This window comes from Callospermophilus lateralis, chromosome 6 (genome assembly GCF_048772815.1).
Source record: "Callospermophilus lateralis isolate mCalLat2 chromosome 6, mCalLat2.hap1, whole genome shotgun sequence".
Taxonomy (NCBI): domain Eukaryota; kingdom Metazoa; phylum Chordata; class Mammalia; order Rodentia; family Sciuridae; genus Callospermophilus; species Callospermophilus lateralis.
Genome location: NC_135310.1, coordinates 10,078,174 through 10,097,685, shown reverse-complemented (window position 1 = coordinate 10,097,685; position 19,512 = coordinate 10,078,174). Strand labels below are relative to the sequence as shown.

Genomic DNA, 19,512 nt, shown 5'->3' with positions numbered 1-19,512 from the left:
CTGTGCAAGTGCTCTATCCCTGAGCCGCACCACCTGTCTTAACTAATGTTTTTTAAAAAAAAATCTCTCTTTAAAAGCTCAGTGCACCTGTGGTCTCAAGTTACTCGGGAGGTTGAGGCAGAAGATCACTTGAGCCTAAGAGTCTGAAACCAGCCTAGGCAACAGAGCAAGACCCTGCCTCAAAAAAAAAAAAAAAAAAAAATCCCTTTGATTGTAAGGAGGAAAAAGAACTGAAGAGACAGGTAAGGAGCTTGCTACATGCTCTAGTCAAGAGGTATGCAGCTCAGGGACAGAGCACCTGCCCAGCGTGTGTGAGGCACTGGGTTTGATCCTTACCATTACATTAAAAAATAAGAATAATAAATAAAGGCATTCTATCAATCTACAACTACAAAAAAAATTACAAAAAAAAAAAAAAAAAGGTATGAGTGCTATCCGTTGATATAGATGTGAAAAGAAAGCCTCCTGGACCAGCAAGACAGCATTCTCAGCTTCTATTGGACCCTCTCACCACATGCATATAGGATGTTTGATAAAGTATAAAAAAATTATTTCAAACATTCTTTAGACAAGCTCTAAAGAAAAAAAGAAAGGATGGGGTAGAACTAAAGTCAACACAAGGCAAAGGAGGTGATCAAGGGAAAGGGCGGCTCTGGAGATGCGATCTGAACACACTGAGGTCTCATTCTGTCAGAGCTCGATTTGAGATTTCTGCACAAAGAAAGGCCCTGAACAGCTGCCTCCTCTCCAACAGGGGGTGTGAAAAAACTCTTCCCTCCTGCCCATGAAAGCAACAAGAAAGCCTGTTGTTGCTCAGGGATTTGGGTGGGGAAAATGTGTTCTGCAAAAAATTACAATCCTAAAACCATGATAAATCTGAATTTATACTACATCAGTGCCACAGAAGTTCCAAACTAAGAAATGAACGTAAAGATCTAGTCCTAGTTGGGAATGGTGGTGCATGCCTGTTATCCCAGCAGCTCAGGAGGCTTAGGCAGGAGGATCATGAGTTCAAAGCCAGCCTCAGCAAAAGTGAGGTGCTAAGCAACTCAGTGAGACTCTGTCTCTAAATAAAATAAGGCTGGGGATGTAGCTCAGTGGCCAAGTGCCCCTGAGTTCAATCCCCAGTATAAAAAAATAAAAATAAATACATAAAGATCTAGTTCTATAAAAGTAAAACTCCTGGGGCACCCAGGAGAACCAACACAAAACAGCTCTATAGGGGGACATCTATAATGGTACCTGGAAGTCCCACAGGAAACAAACACTTTGGTCAAAAGTAAACTCACAGTCAAAAGGCTCAGCCCATGTAAAGAAACAATCCATCATAAGGGAGAGCTAATGCCAGCACAAACAGGAATGGATTCCCCCCAAAAGTGAAATTATACAAGCACCCCTTTTCCTTTTTTTCCCCTCCAGTACAGGGAAAAATGTGTTCTGCAAAAAATCTACAACCTCTACCACTGAGCTACATCCCTTTTTACATTTTATTTTGAGACAGGGTCTCATTAAATTGCTCACGCTGGCCTTGAACTTGCAATCCCCCTGCTTCAGCTCCTGATTCACTGGAATTACAGGATGACAGTGCCACCAGGCCTGAAAACCTGTACCTCTCTTGCATGCTTCTGTGACTGTTTATTTACTTGACTCTCTGTTATCCCTGACATCTGGCCCAATGCATAGCACAAACCAGAAGTCAGTCTATTTATTCAGTAATTGGGCAAATGGCTGTTCTAAGGTTCTAAGAACTAGTCCTGGCACAATACGTTAGAAGGAGTAAGAACTAAAAAATATTTCCTGAATGAATAAAGGAGCAAACCTTCTGAGCAGCCAGACTTTGGCTGCTTTCACTAAGGGCCAAGGATGTAAAATACTGGATACACTCATCTATTTCTGTTTGAGGTAAAGAAGCCAGCAACTGTCTGAGTTCTTCTTCAATGGAAGAATCCTGAAATAAAAGGAAAAGAAAATATTAACAAACTCAACAGCTGAGTATAAAGAAACCTCAAAGAATCAAAGTCAAAATACAAAAAAAAAAAAAAAAACACAAATATATACATATATACTATATTATATATTAGCAGAGATAAATTAGTGCTTTTAGACTTGAAAACACTTACCCACCCAGGTAAACACTTAATTTTGAATTCTATACTTTCCTGTCTGCTACTACATCTGAAAGACGTATTGCAGATTATTAACTCTCAACTTTCACCTCAGAGGCTTTTTGACATCTTGACTCAAAATAAATAAATAAACAAAATTTTTAAAAATTAAAAAAAAATTTAAATGATTATACCCTTTCTAACCAGTGATTGCTTTTTTAAACTATTTATTTTAGTTACAGGTAGACACACAATATCTTTATTTCATTTTTATGTGGTGATGAGGATTGAACTCAGTGCCTCATGCGTGCTAGGCGAATGCTCTGCCAAAACCCCAGCCCCAGTGATTGCTTTTTAAATCCAAAATTCTTTACTATCTCATTTTCCCTTTTAATTAATATCTTACATATTCACTTTTCTATTTTTTAAGAACTGACAGCTTTCATAGAAGCTTCTAAGAGTTTCATTTAAACATACTTTCAGTCAGGAGTAGTGGCATGAACTTCTGGTCCCAGCTACTTGGGAAACTGAGGCAGGAAGACCACTTAAACCCACAAGTTCAAAAACAGACTGGGTAACAGTGAGACCAACCCAAACAAACATGATTATCCATGTTCAAAACAGAGGCTCTCAACCCAGGACTCCCCCACCCCCAGGAAATACTTAGGAATGTCTGGAGACATTTTTAGTTGTTCCAACTTGGACGAGGAGGTGCTGTTGGTGTCTAAGGAATGGAGTCCAGAGATGCTGTTAAACCTTCTACAAGGTATACAGCCTGCCCCAAAATATCAACAGTTAAATTTGAGAAAACCTGATGTATATATGGCAAACTCAGATCAAGGGACTGACTCATAGATATCAATATGAAGTCATCTAATGGTGTAGTGGCTCCCCATCCCCAAAGATAGAAAATTATCTTGAAAGAACAGCCCATCTGGAGGAATCAAATTTTCATATGAAAATTAACATTCAGTTTGACATCCTAGTTTACTTGCTTGTGAAAATTAGCTAACAACTACTTTTTAAAAGTTTATTTTGCATCCACAGAGAAGATAATATGTTAAGGTGTTTTTCACTCTGGATTATATTATTTACTTACTTCTTTTAAAGATGGCAAAGGAGGCGGTGGGAGAAAAAAGCGAAGATCACTCTCTTTACTTCGTGCCAAACCAATAAGAGTCCTAGCATCACAGGCCTGAGCGATTATTCTATACTGATAATCTGTTGTAAAAGGAGATTTTTTTGTAAACACCTAAAGTACCTATCATTGTCACAAGAACTAAATGAACAAACTACTTTAAAGCACCCATTTTTAAACTTTTCTACAGGTTTATAATAAAAAATTTCCCAAGTATTTTTTCTCATTTTCAATGCCTGATTACACAACATTTCCACAACAGATCTCACAATTCCCTTTAACATTTATCTGGGGACCAGGTCATGATTCAGCTAATTTTTTTGGAAAAAATAAAGCTCAAACATAAAAATTGGTAAGTTAGAATCAGTATAGGTTCTTCTTTTTTAATAATTCCAGCATTCAAGAGCTGTTTTTAAGCCAGGACAATAGTATACACCTATAATCCCAGCTACTCAGGAGGCAGAGGGAGGAGGATCACAAGTTTGAGGCCAACCTAGGCAGTTAAGGGGGATCCTGTTCCAAGATTTTAAAATAATAAAAAGGGCTGAGAGTGTAGCTCAGTAGCAGAGCACTTGCCTAGCATACATGAGGCCCTGGGTTCAAAGCCCAGTATGACCAAAAAAAAAAAGCTATTTGATCACAACATAAAACACAAGTTGCATTAAAGTCTTTGTCTGGTGGTGAAGGGGATGGTACTTTGGCATCAGTGACATCAATGAATATTTAGTCTGAGATTCCAGATGGTAGAACTCTGATTCAAACATACCCTCTTTATGTAGCAAAACAAAATTCCAGCCACTGAAGGGACATTCTTTTCAATAACAGCAGCTAATAAACTGGGCAAATACTTCAAGATCATGTACATTTGCAAAATATACATGCAAGGGATCCTCCCTGATTTTTCTGATGCAGTAAGTCTGGAATGGCGCCCTGGAGGGCAGATTTTGAAAGAGACTTTTATTCTAAGTCTTCACTAACATTAAGTGAAATTAGTGTAATTATCTCTACCAACCGATCAATAAATTAACTTACATGAAGACAGAGATCTTATTCTAAGACTAAACTTTTCTTTGAGAACATCAGTTTTTTTTCCATTGTTCATTTTTCACTACTAATAAATTAAAGTTTAATCCACGGACTATAATCAGAGCAGATTTGATCTTTCATTCAAACACTTTTACTGTATAACTCGTGATTTTTAAATACAATATTTTAAACATTTCTTAAAAATTATACACACACAATTAGGTACATTTAGCTAATTATTAGTATTAGAACCAAGTAGATTATCAAAGTGAAAGTAAAGATAATAGTATGGTGTAGCAAATAATAAAATAATAAAATATATTTTATTAAATAGGAACCAAAAGAAAGTACAAGAGGTTGGAACTGTAGCTCAGAGGCAGAGTGCTTGCCTAGCATGTCTGAGGCACTGGGTTCAATCGATTCTCAGCACCACACATAAATAAATAAATAAATATAAAAGTTCATCCACAACTAAAAAATATATGTTACAAAAAAAAGTACAAGAAAGCATTAAGCAGTAACTATAAGAATCAGAATTTCTTTTGAGAAAATATGTAATCAAATAAAATTTTGTTCTGGTAAAAAGTTACATAAATACACACACACACACACACACACACACACACACACCCTCAGTTTTGAGGTTGCTGTTACCAAACATATCTGGCTACCAGGCAGCAGGTTTCCTATTTTATTGATCACTGGAGCTTCTTCTCAAATTTTGAATACATTTTTTATATATATTAAGATTGCCTGAATTATTTTCCTTCCTTAATCTCATTCCTTTCTCTTTGATACCAGAAACTCAGAGCCAGCTAGTGTGTGCTGCGGTTCCACGGCCCTCTTACCATGCCAGTGGTGGGTCTCTGACATCTCCTGCACGGCCTCCAGTCGGGCGGTCCTCTCATCCGCCTTGCTCTTCTTCAAGAGCAGCCACATAGCACACTCATGATCTTCTATATCAACTGTGCTAAAAGTGTCTTTGCAAAGAGAAAAAGACACAAAAACAAGAAGGTGGATGGTTAAGATAACATCTTTATCCTTTCTTTTATTTCAGAAGGCAATTTATAAACATTTAAAATATACAACAGGAGAGTTAAATCCATATAGTGGTATTCCTATTGATTGCTATGTCTGCTCTCAGTGCTATCACTTTGATGTATTTATTGTAACTGTTATGCATATACTTTTGTTTTATAAACTATGGTGGCTTTCACTTCATAGTCATTTTTTTTTCTCCTTTCCCCCTTAAAAAAAAACTGTTTTAAAACAGATCGACTATTTAAAGACATGAAAGAATGAAGTGCTAACATCCATATGCCTATCACACGTAGATTAAATAACTGCTATCTTGCCATATTTGCTTCATCATCCTGCAGGTGTCTATAAACTATTAGGAAAGAAGCTGCAGACATAATGACATTTTACCCTTCAGTAGTTCAACCTACGTCCCCTAAAAATTAGCCTGTATTCTTTTACACAACTGCAAAATGCATTATCCCATCCAGAACACTAACAATAATATTCCAAAACCATCTAAAATCTAGTGTAACACCATATGCAAATTTTCCCCAAGTTTTTTTTAAAGATGTTTTTAAAATCAGGATTTGATAAATTCTCTTTAGCCTCTTTTAATTCTAGATGGTTTTCCTGCCTATTCTTCATGATGACAAAGACTTAGAGAAATCAGGTCAGCTTTTTTTATACATAACTTCACATTGTAGATTTGCCTGATTGTAAAATCTACATTTTTATGCAATAGTCTCATTATGAGAAAGCATGGGAGTGATTTTCTAACAAATTTAATATTCTGTACTACTTGTCAAGAAAACAGGGTACATTTAAGGGCTGGGATTATAGCTCAGTGGTAGAGCGCTTGTCTAGCATATGTGAGGAACTGGGTTCGATTCTCAGCACCACATATAAATAAATAAAAATAAAGTTCTATCAACAACTAAAAAATAATAATGAAATTAACAAAAGAAAAAGAAAACAAGGTACATTTAATCTCAATTTATTTACAACTACACACAATCTAGTCACAGAGAAGGAAGAAAACTGTCCAGGGCATCAAGCCTTAAAATTAAGTACAGCCCAATAGAGTTAGTTACTCAACTAATTTTCCATACCTATTAAAAACATTAGTAAAGAATTTTTTTAAAAACCTCAGGGTGGTTATGCAAATGACTTTAAGATGACTGATAAGGATTCCAAGTTAAATGTTTATTACTTACCAGCAAATGGACTCTGTAATATCTTGGCTGATGCTGCTAATATTTTTCTTACTGCTTTGTGAAGTTCTTTTCTTGCCAGCCAGGCAATCCCTGAAATGATGGCAAACTTAAATCAACTAATTCCAAACTTTTTCACAAGGAAAACATAAAATAGCATCCCTGTCTTTTTATTACTATTATCAATTTTTAAAATTTCTTTTACTACTATCAATTTAACTAAAGTCATTATGGGAACACAAATTGTTCTCAAAGTCAGGAAAAAAAGTAAAAACAAAACAAGAACATTAGCCAAAGCTATCAAAACTCTTCAAGGCTAAAAATATTCAAGAAAATGTACCTTGTAAACGGACCACATGGAACTGAAATTTGAAGATATCTTTTTTTTTTCCCCCTCAGTACCAGGAATTGAACTCAGGGGCACCTGACCACTGAACCACATCCCCAGCCTATTTTGTATTTTATTTAGAGTCAGGGTCTCATTGAGTTGCTTAGCACCTCGCCTTTGCTGAGGCTGCCTTTGAACTCAAGATCCTCCTGCTGGGATAACAAGCATGCACCACCATACCTGTCGAAATTTGGAGATATCTTAGAGATGAGATTAAGCCTCACTTTATAGATAAATCACAAGTCATAACAATTGTCTATGTAACTGAAATTATGAACATACCACAGAAGCATGCTGAAATATAGAAGGATAATGTAATAATAAACACCAACAAGCTAGCATGGTGATACATACGGCTCACAGTCAGGGGAGCAGTGGAGCCTGCTGTACTAGGGACCATAATGTGCTCACAGGCACAGGCTGGCTGACAACATAGGAACTGGCAACTGTAAGACAGTGTGGCTGACTCACTGCATGAAAATGCACCCCTCTGCTCTAAAATGTCACTAAGTTACCCAGAAGCTCACAAGTGACTTAAACATTGAGAAAGAGAATGTCCTAATTAGTAAGGGCAGTTGTTTTAGTCTCCATGACAGAACAGAAGTGAGTGGTGTTCACATTTATGAATCCATCTCAGGAGTAAAATCATTAAAGCAGAAATATCTCTGGGCCAAATGAGAAAATCGCATTTTAGTACCTGCCAAACTGAGTGCCAGCCTCTGAACCAAGGACCCCAACTGAGGAGGGAACTGCAGGTTCAGACTAAACAGCTGGCTGTCCTCACTTCACTGAGTTCTAGAGGAACTTCAAACTTGAATCAGGTATAAATCCAAAATTTGGTCTTCAATCCATGCTTTGAGAACTTAGTTCTGAGGATCTAGTGATTCTCAAAGTGAGCTGAATCTATCTTCTTAATACCGTGTTTTAAAGAAACTTGTTTTTAAATTCACTAACTAGTTCCACTTTTCACAGAGATGACTTTACAATAAACTTACCATGATTTTCTCTTTTGTCTAAAGGAACTGGGTGCAAATATATATATGACTTCATTTTTTCTCTTTCTACCACTTGAGTATCTAATGTCAAAGACTTCTTCAGGGCCAGAACTTCATATGTAAGAAATAAAGAACCTCTTAAGAAGAAACAAGAAATTCATCATAAATACAGAATCTAAATGTGATACAAGATTTTTCACAAGGAAACATACATAATATCGAAATGATCTTTGCATACACACACATATACACATCTCAATTTAAATAACAAATAGCTTCGTAAAATTTTCCAGTCAAGAAACATCACTAATAGCATCCCAGAAACCTACAATGTGTCCTTGTGTCCCCTCCCTAATTCTGACTCTTCTTTCACCTCTATTGGTTATTTTCTGATTTTTATTATAATAACATCCTTGCTATTGTTTAGTTTTACCACCTATATAGGCATCCTGAGACAACAGAGCTTAGCTTTGCCTGTGTTTGAACTTCATTTGAATGGAATCACACTAGATGCATTCTTTTTTTTTCTTTTTTTAACATTTTTTAATTGTAGATGAACACGATATCTTTGTTTTATTTATTTTTTTATGTGGTGCTGAGGATATATATACACATACATACATATATATACATACATACTCCTGTAGGGAACATATCCAGAAGCAGAATTACATACTTCCTGACAGTACATAACACTGTTCAACTTTACTAGAAAATGTCAAACTAGTTTTCTAAAAGGATTAGGCAATTTATACTCCCATCACCAGAATATACACATTTCTCCTTTCCTAAAGGCTATATCTAAAGTTTATTTTTAAATGTGAGATGGAAAGTTATCTGTCATATATCCTGACATGAAAATTTTCTTTCTCATTAGACTGACCTCCATAAATCTAGACACAAAGGCTCAGCAAATTCAGTTATCCTGTGCCTTCTGCTGACCTGGGTTTCTGTCCTAAAGCAAGCAGATGAAACAAAGGCCAGACCCAGACACACCAGAGGAACACAGAGAAGGCTCTAAGGAACCCTCTGCTCCCTTGGGGATCCATCTGAGCAGTTTTCCAGGGAAGATGATGTTCTTCATTAAAAGTTGGGCAATACATTTTCACTACAGTCCTGAAACAATTGCGATCTAGACAAAGAAACCACATTGTAGAAAAGGGTATACATTTCTCCTCTGTGCAGAATGAGTCAAAGGGGAAAACCATCTAAATAACTTTTGCCTTACGTTACAATGTCAGGAAGTAAGGTATGTGGTTTGGATAAAATGCCAAATATCTCCTTTATAATTTTAGCATCTGAACTGATTTTACATTTATACTAGTGAAACAAAGTATTAGCAAACTCAGTAGAGTAGTATCAGACATACATTTAACATCTATACCCCTCCCTGAAAAAGGAAGATCATAAAGTAACAAATGTTAGAAAGAGGGACACTCCAATCACTGGGCGGGCACCTCTCAAGCAGCGTGAGATGTCAGATGTCAGTTTTCTCAGTCAGCCTCCATTTCCTTTCATTAGAGCTTTATTGTGATTTAGGGATTTTCAAAAATAATTTTAAGGTGACTTTCAGGCTCTTCGCTCACTTTCAGTCCTGATATAAGACGTGACTTTATGTGTGTGAAGGCTGTGTGGGTCTCAGACTCTCCCCTCAGCAACAGGGAAAGGCAGGCAGTCCTAGTGTACACTTTAGACCAAAGAGAAAACATCCCTGAAGGTAGAGAACCAGATCAAGACAACACTGAATTGTTGGAACCAATGACTAAATCTGTATCCTTTGTCTACTGCATGTGACCTATAAATCACTTCCACTGAGATTTCAAATATTAATATAATGAGGTCAATTAATATTTTGCAGTTGAACTTACCCTAAAATAAGTGATCCAGTAAATTTTATTATATTTCCTTAAAAAAGAAAGGGAGAAAGTCGATAAGATGAATTCCACTCTTAAAAGTATGACAGGAAATAGGCAATAATCTTTATTTCATATATAATCAGTTAAAGTTATTGATATTTTTCTATTAATACAATCAGTTGCTATTAACGCATGACTTCCCATCCTCAGACACAAACAAACCAATCAATAAGAACTTCAAAAATATAATTCCTATTTATAGCTTTTCATACTCACTCTCTCCTTCCTTGAGATTTGTTATGCCATTTCCAACAAAATCACTGGGGAACACAGACCCTGATCCACTAACCATACTGCCAGGACCAGATTCCTACTGAATGTGACGCCCAGAAAGCTCACCTCCTTTCTGATTCCTTTTAGTTAACAACCAATTAAATAAAGGAACAGGGAGCATTATCCCTATCACTGGTAGGACTATGATGAAAAATTATGTTTGTCAAGTGCCAACACAAACTGGCATTTCTCAAAGTAATTATGTTTGGTGGTTAAGTATTATACGTAGGTAGCCTCATTTAAAAAATGGGTCAGAAAAAAAGTGCGTGTGTGTGTGTGTGTGTGTGTGTATGTTATAAATTTATTTATGCTTTTGGTGGAACTTGGAAAACAGCTTTTTAATATTAAAAAAATTCGATTGGCAGACACTGTTAGTTGCTTATCCAACATACATATACATCTAAAATTATTCAAATCCACAGACTACCTGGCAGCTGGCCATGCAACACAGCTGTGGCCAATCAGATATCAGATATTAGTGAAAGTCTATGAGGAGAATCCCTCTCTTACAAAAGACAAGCCTCACAAGTTGGCTTTTGGCCTGTTGCCTTCTTGATGCCCAGGGATTCAGCAACCATCCTGTGACTATAAGAACAACACAAATAGTGGAGCAGGAAGACAGGAAGATTGCTAAGTTTCAACTCCTGCCCCAAACTGTGTCTTGACTTCCTGTTTTGTATGGAAAATAGAAATTTAATTTAGGGGACCCCAGGAATACTCCTATATTGCTACTCCCATTGCTTACTAGAATTTATCTTTTTCATTGGACCCTTTAAACAAAATACAGCCTCATGAGCCTTTTCTTCCTACCCTAAAGTTCACTGTTATGGGCCAGGCTAATGGACAATGACCAAACAGGCTCCATTTTACCCTGAGACTCCATCATGAGAAATGCTTCTCCCAAGGGAAAGTCCCACCTCTGTACCCATTAATAATTGTCTAACATAGTCCACTTGGCAACACAAAATAACAATTCTTATACAATGTGTAATTGTTCTCTTTGGTTTCCATTTTTCTTGGGTAATGTACCTTGTCAGAGATTGATTATCTAATAGATGTCAGTAACAATTCTTTAACTTGTACTAAACTAGGGTCATTTTGACCCACTTCCCTTCTGTTTGCTAGCTGCTATACCAACCTGGAGAATCCCGTGGAAAAAACTAATGTACCCATTGCATTGTCTCGCTAACTGCCCAATTCGGCTTCTGTACCTGCTTGCTTGCAGCTATGTCAACCTGGATGTGGGTTTTGCAGTTTTTTTGCCTTTAAATATCCTAAAATGCTCAGGCTGGGGGCTGTTCCTTGCAGAGACAGTTATGGGTCCTGTGGGGAGGAGTCGCCAGCTGGCTGGCTAAATAAAGACTCTTCAATTTGGACAAAACTGGGACTTGGTGTTTTCTGAGTGACCTGATTCACAATATTTACCACTCTCGGAGTTTGTTCTGCTAGAAATGAAGAGAAAAGAAAAGTTCTCTTCCCTTTTCCTTTCTTCTCTATATCCACTTGTCATTTTATATTTAAAATACAGAATCAGTCAGGTATGGTGACACATGCCTGTAATCCCAGCGATTCAGGAGGCTGAGGCAGGAGGATCACAAGTTCAAGGTCATCCTCGGCAACTTAGTGAGGCCCTAAGCAACTTAGTGAGACCCTGTCTCAAAATAAAAAATGAGGGCTGGGGTTGTGGCTCAGTGGTAGAGTGCTTCCCTAGCACATATGAGGCACTGGGTTCGATTCTCAGCACCACATACAAAAACAAATAAATTAAATAAAGGTCCATCAACAACCAAAAAAATTTTTTTAAAAATTAAAAAATAAAAAAATGAAAAGGAGTGGGGATGTAACTCAGTGGAAAAGCATCCCTAGGTTCAATTCCTGGTACAAAAAAACTCACAAAACAGAATCAGAATTTCCTAGATGAAAGGGAATTATCCCTAAAAACAGATCTATCCTAAAGATCAAAACTCCAGGAAGACAAGGGTTTTGTCTTACTGGATATTGTATCCTTAGGGCCCAGAACAGTACTTGACACAGAGCAGATAGTAGATATTTTTCTTTATTATCACATGAATGAAAGATGAGTTAGGTCAATCTTCTCATTTCATAAATATAGAAAATAGTTCTCTGAAAAGTAGGAATAATTAGACAGGAACTTCATCGTTCCCCTGAACCCTGCAGCCTCCCCCCACCATAGCTCCCCCTCTTTGGCTTCCCTCTCACTGCTATGAAAGATGCATCTTGGCCCCTGTCAAAAGACAACCTGGTCAAAGGCCTCTGCTGTTTCCCAGATCCTTTCTGGGCTTTGTTTCTACTATTCAGTGGAAATGCTACAACATGTCTATATATCCATATGTCTTTGGAATTGTTATCCTATTTCTCTGCTCCCCTTCATAAAAAGTGTCTTCCAGGAATTACCTAGAGAGTCTTGTTTTATTATGGACAAAATTATACCTCCCCAAATTCATCTGCTGAAGCCCTAACGCCCTGATGTGACTATATTTGGAGTTGGGCACTGAGGGAGGTAACAAAGATTCATAAGGTTCCAAGGGTGGGGCCCTAATCTGATAGGACTGATGTCTTTCTATCTATCTATCCACAGAGAAACAGCTGTGAGAGAATATGAAAAGAAGGTAGCCATCTACAACCTAGGAATTGGGGCTTCACTGGAAACCAATACTGTTAGTACCTTGGTCTTGGTCTCCAGAGCTGTGAGAAAATACATTTTTATTGCTTAAACCAAAAAAAAGAAAAGAAGAAAGAAAGAAAGAAAAGAAAACAGTTCTCTGAGAAGATAAGTACTTTCTTTCCTTCTTTTAACAAATACTACTTAAACCTCTTGTATATGCCAAGTGTAAGAGTAAACAACAGGATATAATGGTAAAAATAAATAAATAAACAAACAAACAAACAATAAGACATTGCCCTCAGAGTTTACAGTCTATGGGGGACATCAGTTGATTAACCAAGTTCTATATTGACTCTACCAAACCACAAGTGACAGATCTAGCCTGGGCTAGCATGCCAGGAAGCATGCCTGAGGGCCTGGTTATAGTGCGGGGGAGTAGATCAGGACAGATCCCAAAGCCCATCAAGGCAAAGACAACATTTTCCTTGCTTTCTACTGCATTCCCAGAACCAAGTACGGGCACCTGCACTTTGATTTGTGAGAGTTTAATAAATACTTGCTGCATGACAATGCACTGACACTTAATTTTGGAAGGATGGGCATGAAGTTGTCTGAAAAAAATAGGGAAGGAAAGAAAACTTCCAAGAACAAGAATCAGGGGCTGGGGATGTGGCTCAGGCGGTAGCGCGCTCGCCTGGCATGCGTGCGGCCCGGGTTCGATTCTCAGCACCACATACAAAGATGTTGTGTCCGCCGATAACTAAAAAATAAATATTAAAAATTCTCTCTCTCTCCCTCTCTCACTCTCCCTTTAAAAAAAAAAAAAAAAAGAAGAAGAACAAGAATCAGTATCGCTCTGGGCCTAACAAATTTGGGGTGAATCATTTGTATGAAAAGACAAAGGAATCTGACCCTTATCATAGATTAAATAAGCTTTTGAGGCCTCCCTGGAAATTTAGCCACAATTCTATCATTGTTCCTGTATGAAATGTTGTTGTTTGAACTGTACTCACGGATCTCTCTCCAGTATGTGAAACTTTTTGGTGGGGGAGTAGAGGTTCCTATTCTTCTCCAACAGATGACACAATAAGCAGCCAGAGACATTCTGTGCAGGTAGAAGAATGTAACAAATTTAATTTAGCATCTAATATGAACGTTTAACTAAAAGACCATATCACCATCAGAGTGGATTGTCGACAGTTAGATTTTTCTAGACCAAGAAAAAATTTTCTTCCCTAAAACTTACCCACAAACTTACTAGAATAAATTTTGCTAGTACTTTAGTGATTTTTTTCAAACTATGTCCAATTGTGATTAATGATTAATAGAAAATAAGGAAAATTACAGAATATTAATTATCAATATAGGGGAGAACTGATATACGGAATTCACCCATTCACAAAAAAGTTCACCTTCTTTTAGATATTTTGTCATTTTTCTTCATAAAGGTCACTCATGATTTGTTCCTTCATGAAAAAATTTCAAATGTATAGAAATATAGAAAAATAAAGTAAAATGAATCCCACCACTCAGCTTTGATAATTATCAACATGTGGCTAATCTTGTTTAATATACAACTGCTGTACCCAATAGGCTATCTGCATGATAAACATTTTCTATACTTATGTTAAGGTATAGTTAATAGCTGTTATGTATGGATCCAGACAGTTCACTGAAAAGCTCATCTCTTAAAGACTTGATTCCCCAATGCAGCAATGCCCAGAAGTGGGGCTTTTGAAGTGACTGGATCATGAGAGTTATCACCTCATCAGTGAATTAATCCATTAGATGAATATTAGGAGGAGATGGAAACTGCAGGCAGGTGGGGCATGGTAGAGAATATTATGGTTTGGATATGAGGTCTCATCCAAAAGCTCCTGTTAATTCGGGAATATCTGGAGATGAAATAATTTGATTGTGAGAGCTATAATCGAATCAGTCCAGCCTAGTTTGAACAGATTGGATGTAACTGCAGACAGGTGGAGTGTGCCTGGAGGAGGAGGGTCACTGGAAGCATGCCCTGGAAGGGAGTGTCTTCTCTGTGGCCCCTTCCTCCCCACCTTCTGTCTGCTGATCCAATGATGAGCTGTTCCGATTTACAGGTGAGGTATCCCCCAAAAGCTCACATGTGAGACATTGTGAGAGGGTTCAGAGGAAAAATGATTGGGCTGTGAATGCCTTAACCCAATTAGTGAGTTAATTACCCAACAGGATTAACTGAATGGTAACTAAAGGCAGGTGGGGTGTGGCTGGAGGAGGTGAGGTATTGGGGGTGTGGCTTTGGGATATATAATTGGATCTGGCAAGTGGAGTCTCTCTCTCTCTGTTTCTTGATCATTATGTGAGTTGCATCCCTCTGCCACACTCTTCTGCCGTGGTGTCCTGCCTCACCTGGAGCCCAAGGAATGGAGCTGGCTGTTTATGGACTAAGACTTCTGAAACCGTGAGCCCCCAAATAAATTTTTCCTCCTCTACAATTGTTCTGGTTGGGTCTTTAAGTCACAGCAGCAAAAAAGCTGACTAAAACATGAGCTGAGCAGTTGTTCTCTGCTGGTCCTTTCCACCATGATGTGCTGCCTCACCTTGGGCCTAAAACAATGCAGTCAGCCATCTACACTGACCTCTGAAACCATGAGCTGCAAATCAACTTTCTCTCCTCTAAGTTGTTCTTGTCAGGCATTTTAATGACAGTGATGCAGAGCTAACTAAAACAGAGGACACATGTTGCTGGGAGCATGGCTTTGGGTACTACATCTTGTCCATGGCCCCTTCCCTGCTCTCATTCTCCCATGCCCCACTTCCTGTCTGTCATGAGCTGAACAGCCTTCTTCTTCCGCATCCTTCTGCCTTGATGTTCTGCCTCACTTCAACCAAAGCAATGAAGTTGGCTGATCATGGACTGAATACTCCGAAACCCTGAGACAAAATGAACTTTTCCTCCTTTATTTATATGTATTTTTTTGAGGGGGTGGATACCAGGGATTAAACTCAAGGGCACTCGACCACTGAGCCACATCCCCAGCCTTATTTTGTATATTAGAGACAGAGTCTGAGTTGCTTAGCGCCTCGCTTTTGCTGAGGCTGGTTTTGAACTTTCTGAGCCGCTGGGATTAAGGTGTGTGCCATCAATCCTTTATGTTTTTTTATGTCAAAAGCTAATTAACACTCTAGCTACATGTTTGTACTGAGGACTTAAAATATGACTAGTCCAAATATATGGCAAGTATAACTAGGGAACTGAGATTATCCTATTTAATTTTAATTTATTTAAATAGCCACATATGGCTAGTGACTATCGAACAGTACAATCTTTACTCAACCCATATTCACTTTCTGACACCACATTACATTATTCTGAAGAAAATACAAAATGTCTAATCATTTAATTTTGACTATCTTGTATGTGCCTTTCCTCAAGGGGGAGAAAGACCTATCAAATTGCCTCCAAAATAAATATAATTCCTTAGAACCAATAAACATCTCATTATCACATCAATTATTTCATTAACTTTGGTTTTGTTTTGCACTATTGAACTGTTAGAATTAGGATCCAAACATAGTCTGTACATTACATTTGGTCTGAGTCTGCTGGATAACATAGTCAACATTTACCAAAGCCAAAACTGCCAGGCATGTGAACTCATACCAGACTAACCAGCCTCTAGCTGACCCTAAAAACTACATAGTTGTTTTAGCCACTAGGTCTTGGGATGGTGTATAAAAAGGTTGCTGTTAGATGTGGCTAAATTTTCCTTTACACTTTAAACATATTAAATCTTAAAAGTCTCTCTGTTGAAGTCCCTATTTCTAATAATTAGGGTTATCTATCCTTGTTGGTGGTTTGCTTGCTTATGTTTGTAATCTTTGATTAAGAGCCATCTTCCGTCCGAGCATCTACTGTGAGATTCCCATGTGTTCTGGTCTATAATGCAGTTTCAAATTTACCCCTGCCAGAGTAATACAGACATTACAAATGGATGCATTCCATTTGGATTCCCAGCACTATAAGGACACTGAGAATTTAATCCCACAATCACAAGAGGTGCACATTTAGATTTTAATTTCCATTCTTTCGTGTTCCTGGTAAAAGCAAGTGATCAGGCTATTTCCTTAGTCTAATTAGAGGAAATTTTCTAGTCTCTGCACCCTTGAAGGTGTAGTCCCTTAGGGATAATCACTTTTAAGGTGAGCAGAGTTTAACTGGCACAAGCAATTCAGGTCTTGATCAGGTTCTGATGACTCAGTAATTTCTTGTCTTCCTCAGTGCTATGACTTCTGCTGAGTTTCCTTTTCTAATCCTTCTCAGTTTCCTTCTTCTGCTACACTTCAGTTAGAAGTTTCACTTTGTCTTGCACTATTGAACTATATAAAGGGGGATAGGTGGTGCTGTTTGGAAGTGAATACAACGTTTTAAATCTGAGCATGACCCAAGATTTAAGTCTTTCAATAATTCCTCATCATCCAAAGCAGTGTTTCTTAAATTGAATCCTGAGTTATGTATCAAGAATGCCACAAGCTATCTCTGTTTCAGGTGGAAACATGAGAAATCAATTTTTGTTCATATATTTTTCATCTTTAAGGTATGATTTAGGTAATATTCACTCTTTTAAATGTACAGATCCAAGGGTTTAGACAAACACAGTCAAATCAAAATACAAAAAGTTCTATGAATTGAAACATTTTTGTGTTAATTCAGAATTGATATTCTTTCTTCCTTAAAAGGTTTTAAATAGTATTTCCAAATTGTCTTAGAGATAATCAAATGTCTCCCACTCTGAAAATCACTGATTTGTCCCTATAGTTTTGCCTCTGCAAGAATGTCTCCTAATGGGATCATACAGCACACAGCCTGAACCTGGCTTCCTTCACTTTTTATAAAAATGCCCTTGAGTACAATTCACAATAGCTAAACTATTGTTACCAACCAACCTAGGTAACCTTCAACAGATGGACAGATACAGATATTGTGATATATATACATATATATACACACACACACAATGGAATATTACTCACCCTCAAAGAAGAGTGAAATTATGGCATTTGCTGGTAAATGGATAGAACTGGAGAATATCATGCTAAGTGAATAAGCCATTCCCAAAGAACCAAAGGACAAATGTTTTCTCTGATATGCAGATACTAATTCACAATAAGGCGGGGCTTTTACAACAAGAGGGGGCTAGGGAAGAATAGAGGTATTTTGGATTAGACAAAGGGGAATAAAGGACAGGGAGTAGGTAAGGGGTAGGAATGATAGTAGAATGAATCAGGCATTATTATCCTATGTGCATATATGATTACACAACCCATGTAACTCTACATTATATACAACCAAAAGAATAAGAAGTTATACTCCATTTATGTATGATGTGTCAAAATGCATTCTATTGTCATGTTTAACTAATTAGAATAAAAAATACTTCTAAATTTTAAAAAAATTTAATAATGCATTTGAGAATCATCCATATTTTTGTATCTGTGGTATCATTCCATTGTATAGATTTACTAATTTGTTTATACATTCCCAGTTGAGGAACATTTGAGTTGCTTAGTTTTTCATGATTCTGAATAAAGCAACTATAAACATTTACATACAGGTTTTATGAGTAAACATAGTATACATTTCATATTGTTGGATTTGACTTGCTAGTATTTTGTTAAGGATGTTTGTGTCTTAGTTCATCTGAGATATTGATCTCTAATTTTCTTGTTATGTCTCTGTCTTATTTCCACATCAAAGTAGCACTGGTCTTATAAGTTCGTAAATGTTCCATCTTCTATATGCTTGAAGTTAATGCAGAATTACTTATTCTTTCTTCCTTAAAAAGTCTTACAGTATTTCCATATTGTCTTAGGGTCTAGAGTGATGTCATTTCTTTCATTCCTGACTTTGGCAATCTGGAACTTCTTTTTCTTAAGTTTGCCAATTCAGCTAACAGTTTACTTCATTGGTACTTCCTTTCCTTCCTTTTTTTGAAATATCTCACTATCTTGCCCAGGATAGTCTCAAACCCCTGGGTTCAAGTGATCCTCCCAAGTGCTTAGGGGCATATGCCACCAAGCCCAGCTTCCACTGATATTATCAAAGAAAAAGCTTTCAGTTTCACTGAAACTGTTTTCTATTGTCAATTTCACTGAATTGTGCTTTTACCTTATTCCCTGCCTTCTGCTTGCTCTGATTTCAAATGGCTCTTAGTTGCTTAAAATCTAAGTTCAAATCACTGATCTGTGATTTCTTATTTTCTAATTTAAGTATTTATACTAAAAATGTCCCTCTACATACTGCTCTCATTGTATCTTCAAATTTTAATACACCATGTGGTTATATTCTTTTAGTCAATTAAAAATATTTTTCAGGGCTAGGGTTGTGGCTCAATGGTAGAGTACTTGCCTAGCATGTGTGAGGCACTAGGTTTGATTCTCAGCACCACATGTAAATAAGTAAATAAAATAAAAATAAAAGTTTCTCAACTAAAAAATATTTTTTAAAAAAGATTTTCTAATTTCATTGACTTCTTCTTTAACCCATGGGATATTCAGAGGTATGTTATTTAATTTCAAAATATTTGGGATTTTCCTAGATCTCTGATTTCAAATGTTAATTCCATTTTGGCTGGAGAACAGGTTTTGTATAAGCTGAACTCACAAATCTTCTTAGGGTTTGTTTTATGGCACAGAATGTGGTCTATCTTGATGAATATTCCATATGCACTCGAAAAGAACATATAGTCTACTACTGTTGGAAACTCTTCTACAAAAGTCTATTAGGTTGAGTTGATGGGTAGTGTTTTTCAAGTATTCACTTCCTTTCTGC

General features: G+C 37.1%; 1 protein-coding gene across 3 annotated transcripts in view; it reads right to left on the bottom strand.

Moving 5' to 3' along the window:
* Serac1 (serine active site containing 1) overlaps positions 1-19,512 on the bottom strand; it is a 62,171-nt gene that overhangs the window by 36,657 nt on the left and 6,002 nt on the right. The window contains exons 2-8 of one of the 3 annotated variants that reach the window (XM_076859404.2): positions 13,712-13,803; positions 9,752-9,788; positions 7,884-8,020; positions 6,504-6,593; positions 5,118-5,249; positions 3,205-3,326; positions 1,820-1,948 (exon numbers count right to left, since the gene is read on the bottom strand). In XM_076859404.2, the coding sequence (XP_076715519.2) occupies positions 1,820-1,948; positions 3,205-3,326; positions 5,118-5,249; positions 6,504-6,593; positions 7,884-8,020; positions 9,752-9,788; positions 13,712-13,802 (738 nt within the window). In that variant the 5' untranslated portion in view covers position 13,803. Of the gene's footprint in view, positions 1-1,819; positions 1,949-3,204; positions 3,327-5,117; positions 5,250-6,503; positions 6,594-7,883; positions 8,021-9,751; positions 9,789-13,711; positions 13,804-19,512 lie in introns of those variants that run through there. The other 2 variants (XM_076859406.2, XM_076859405.2) reach the window with 2 other exon arrangements.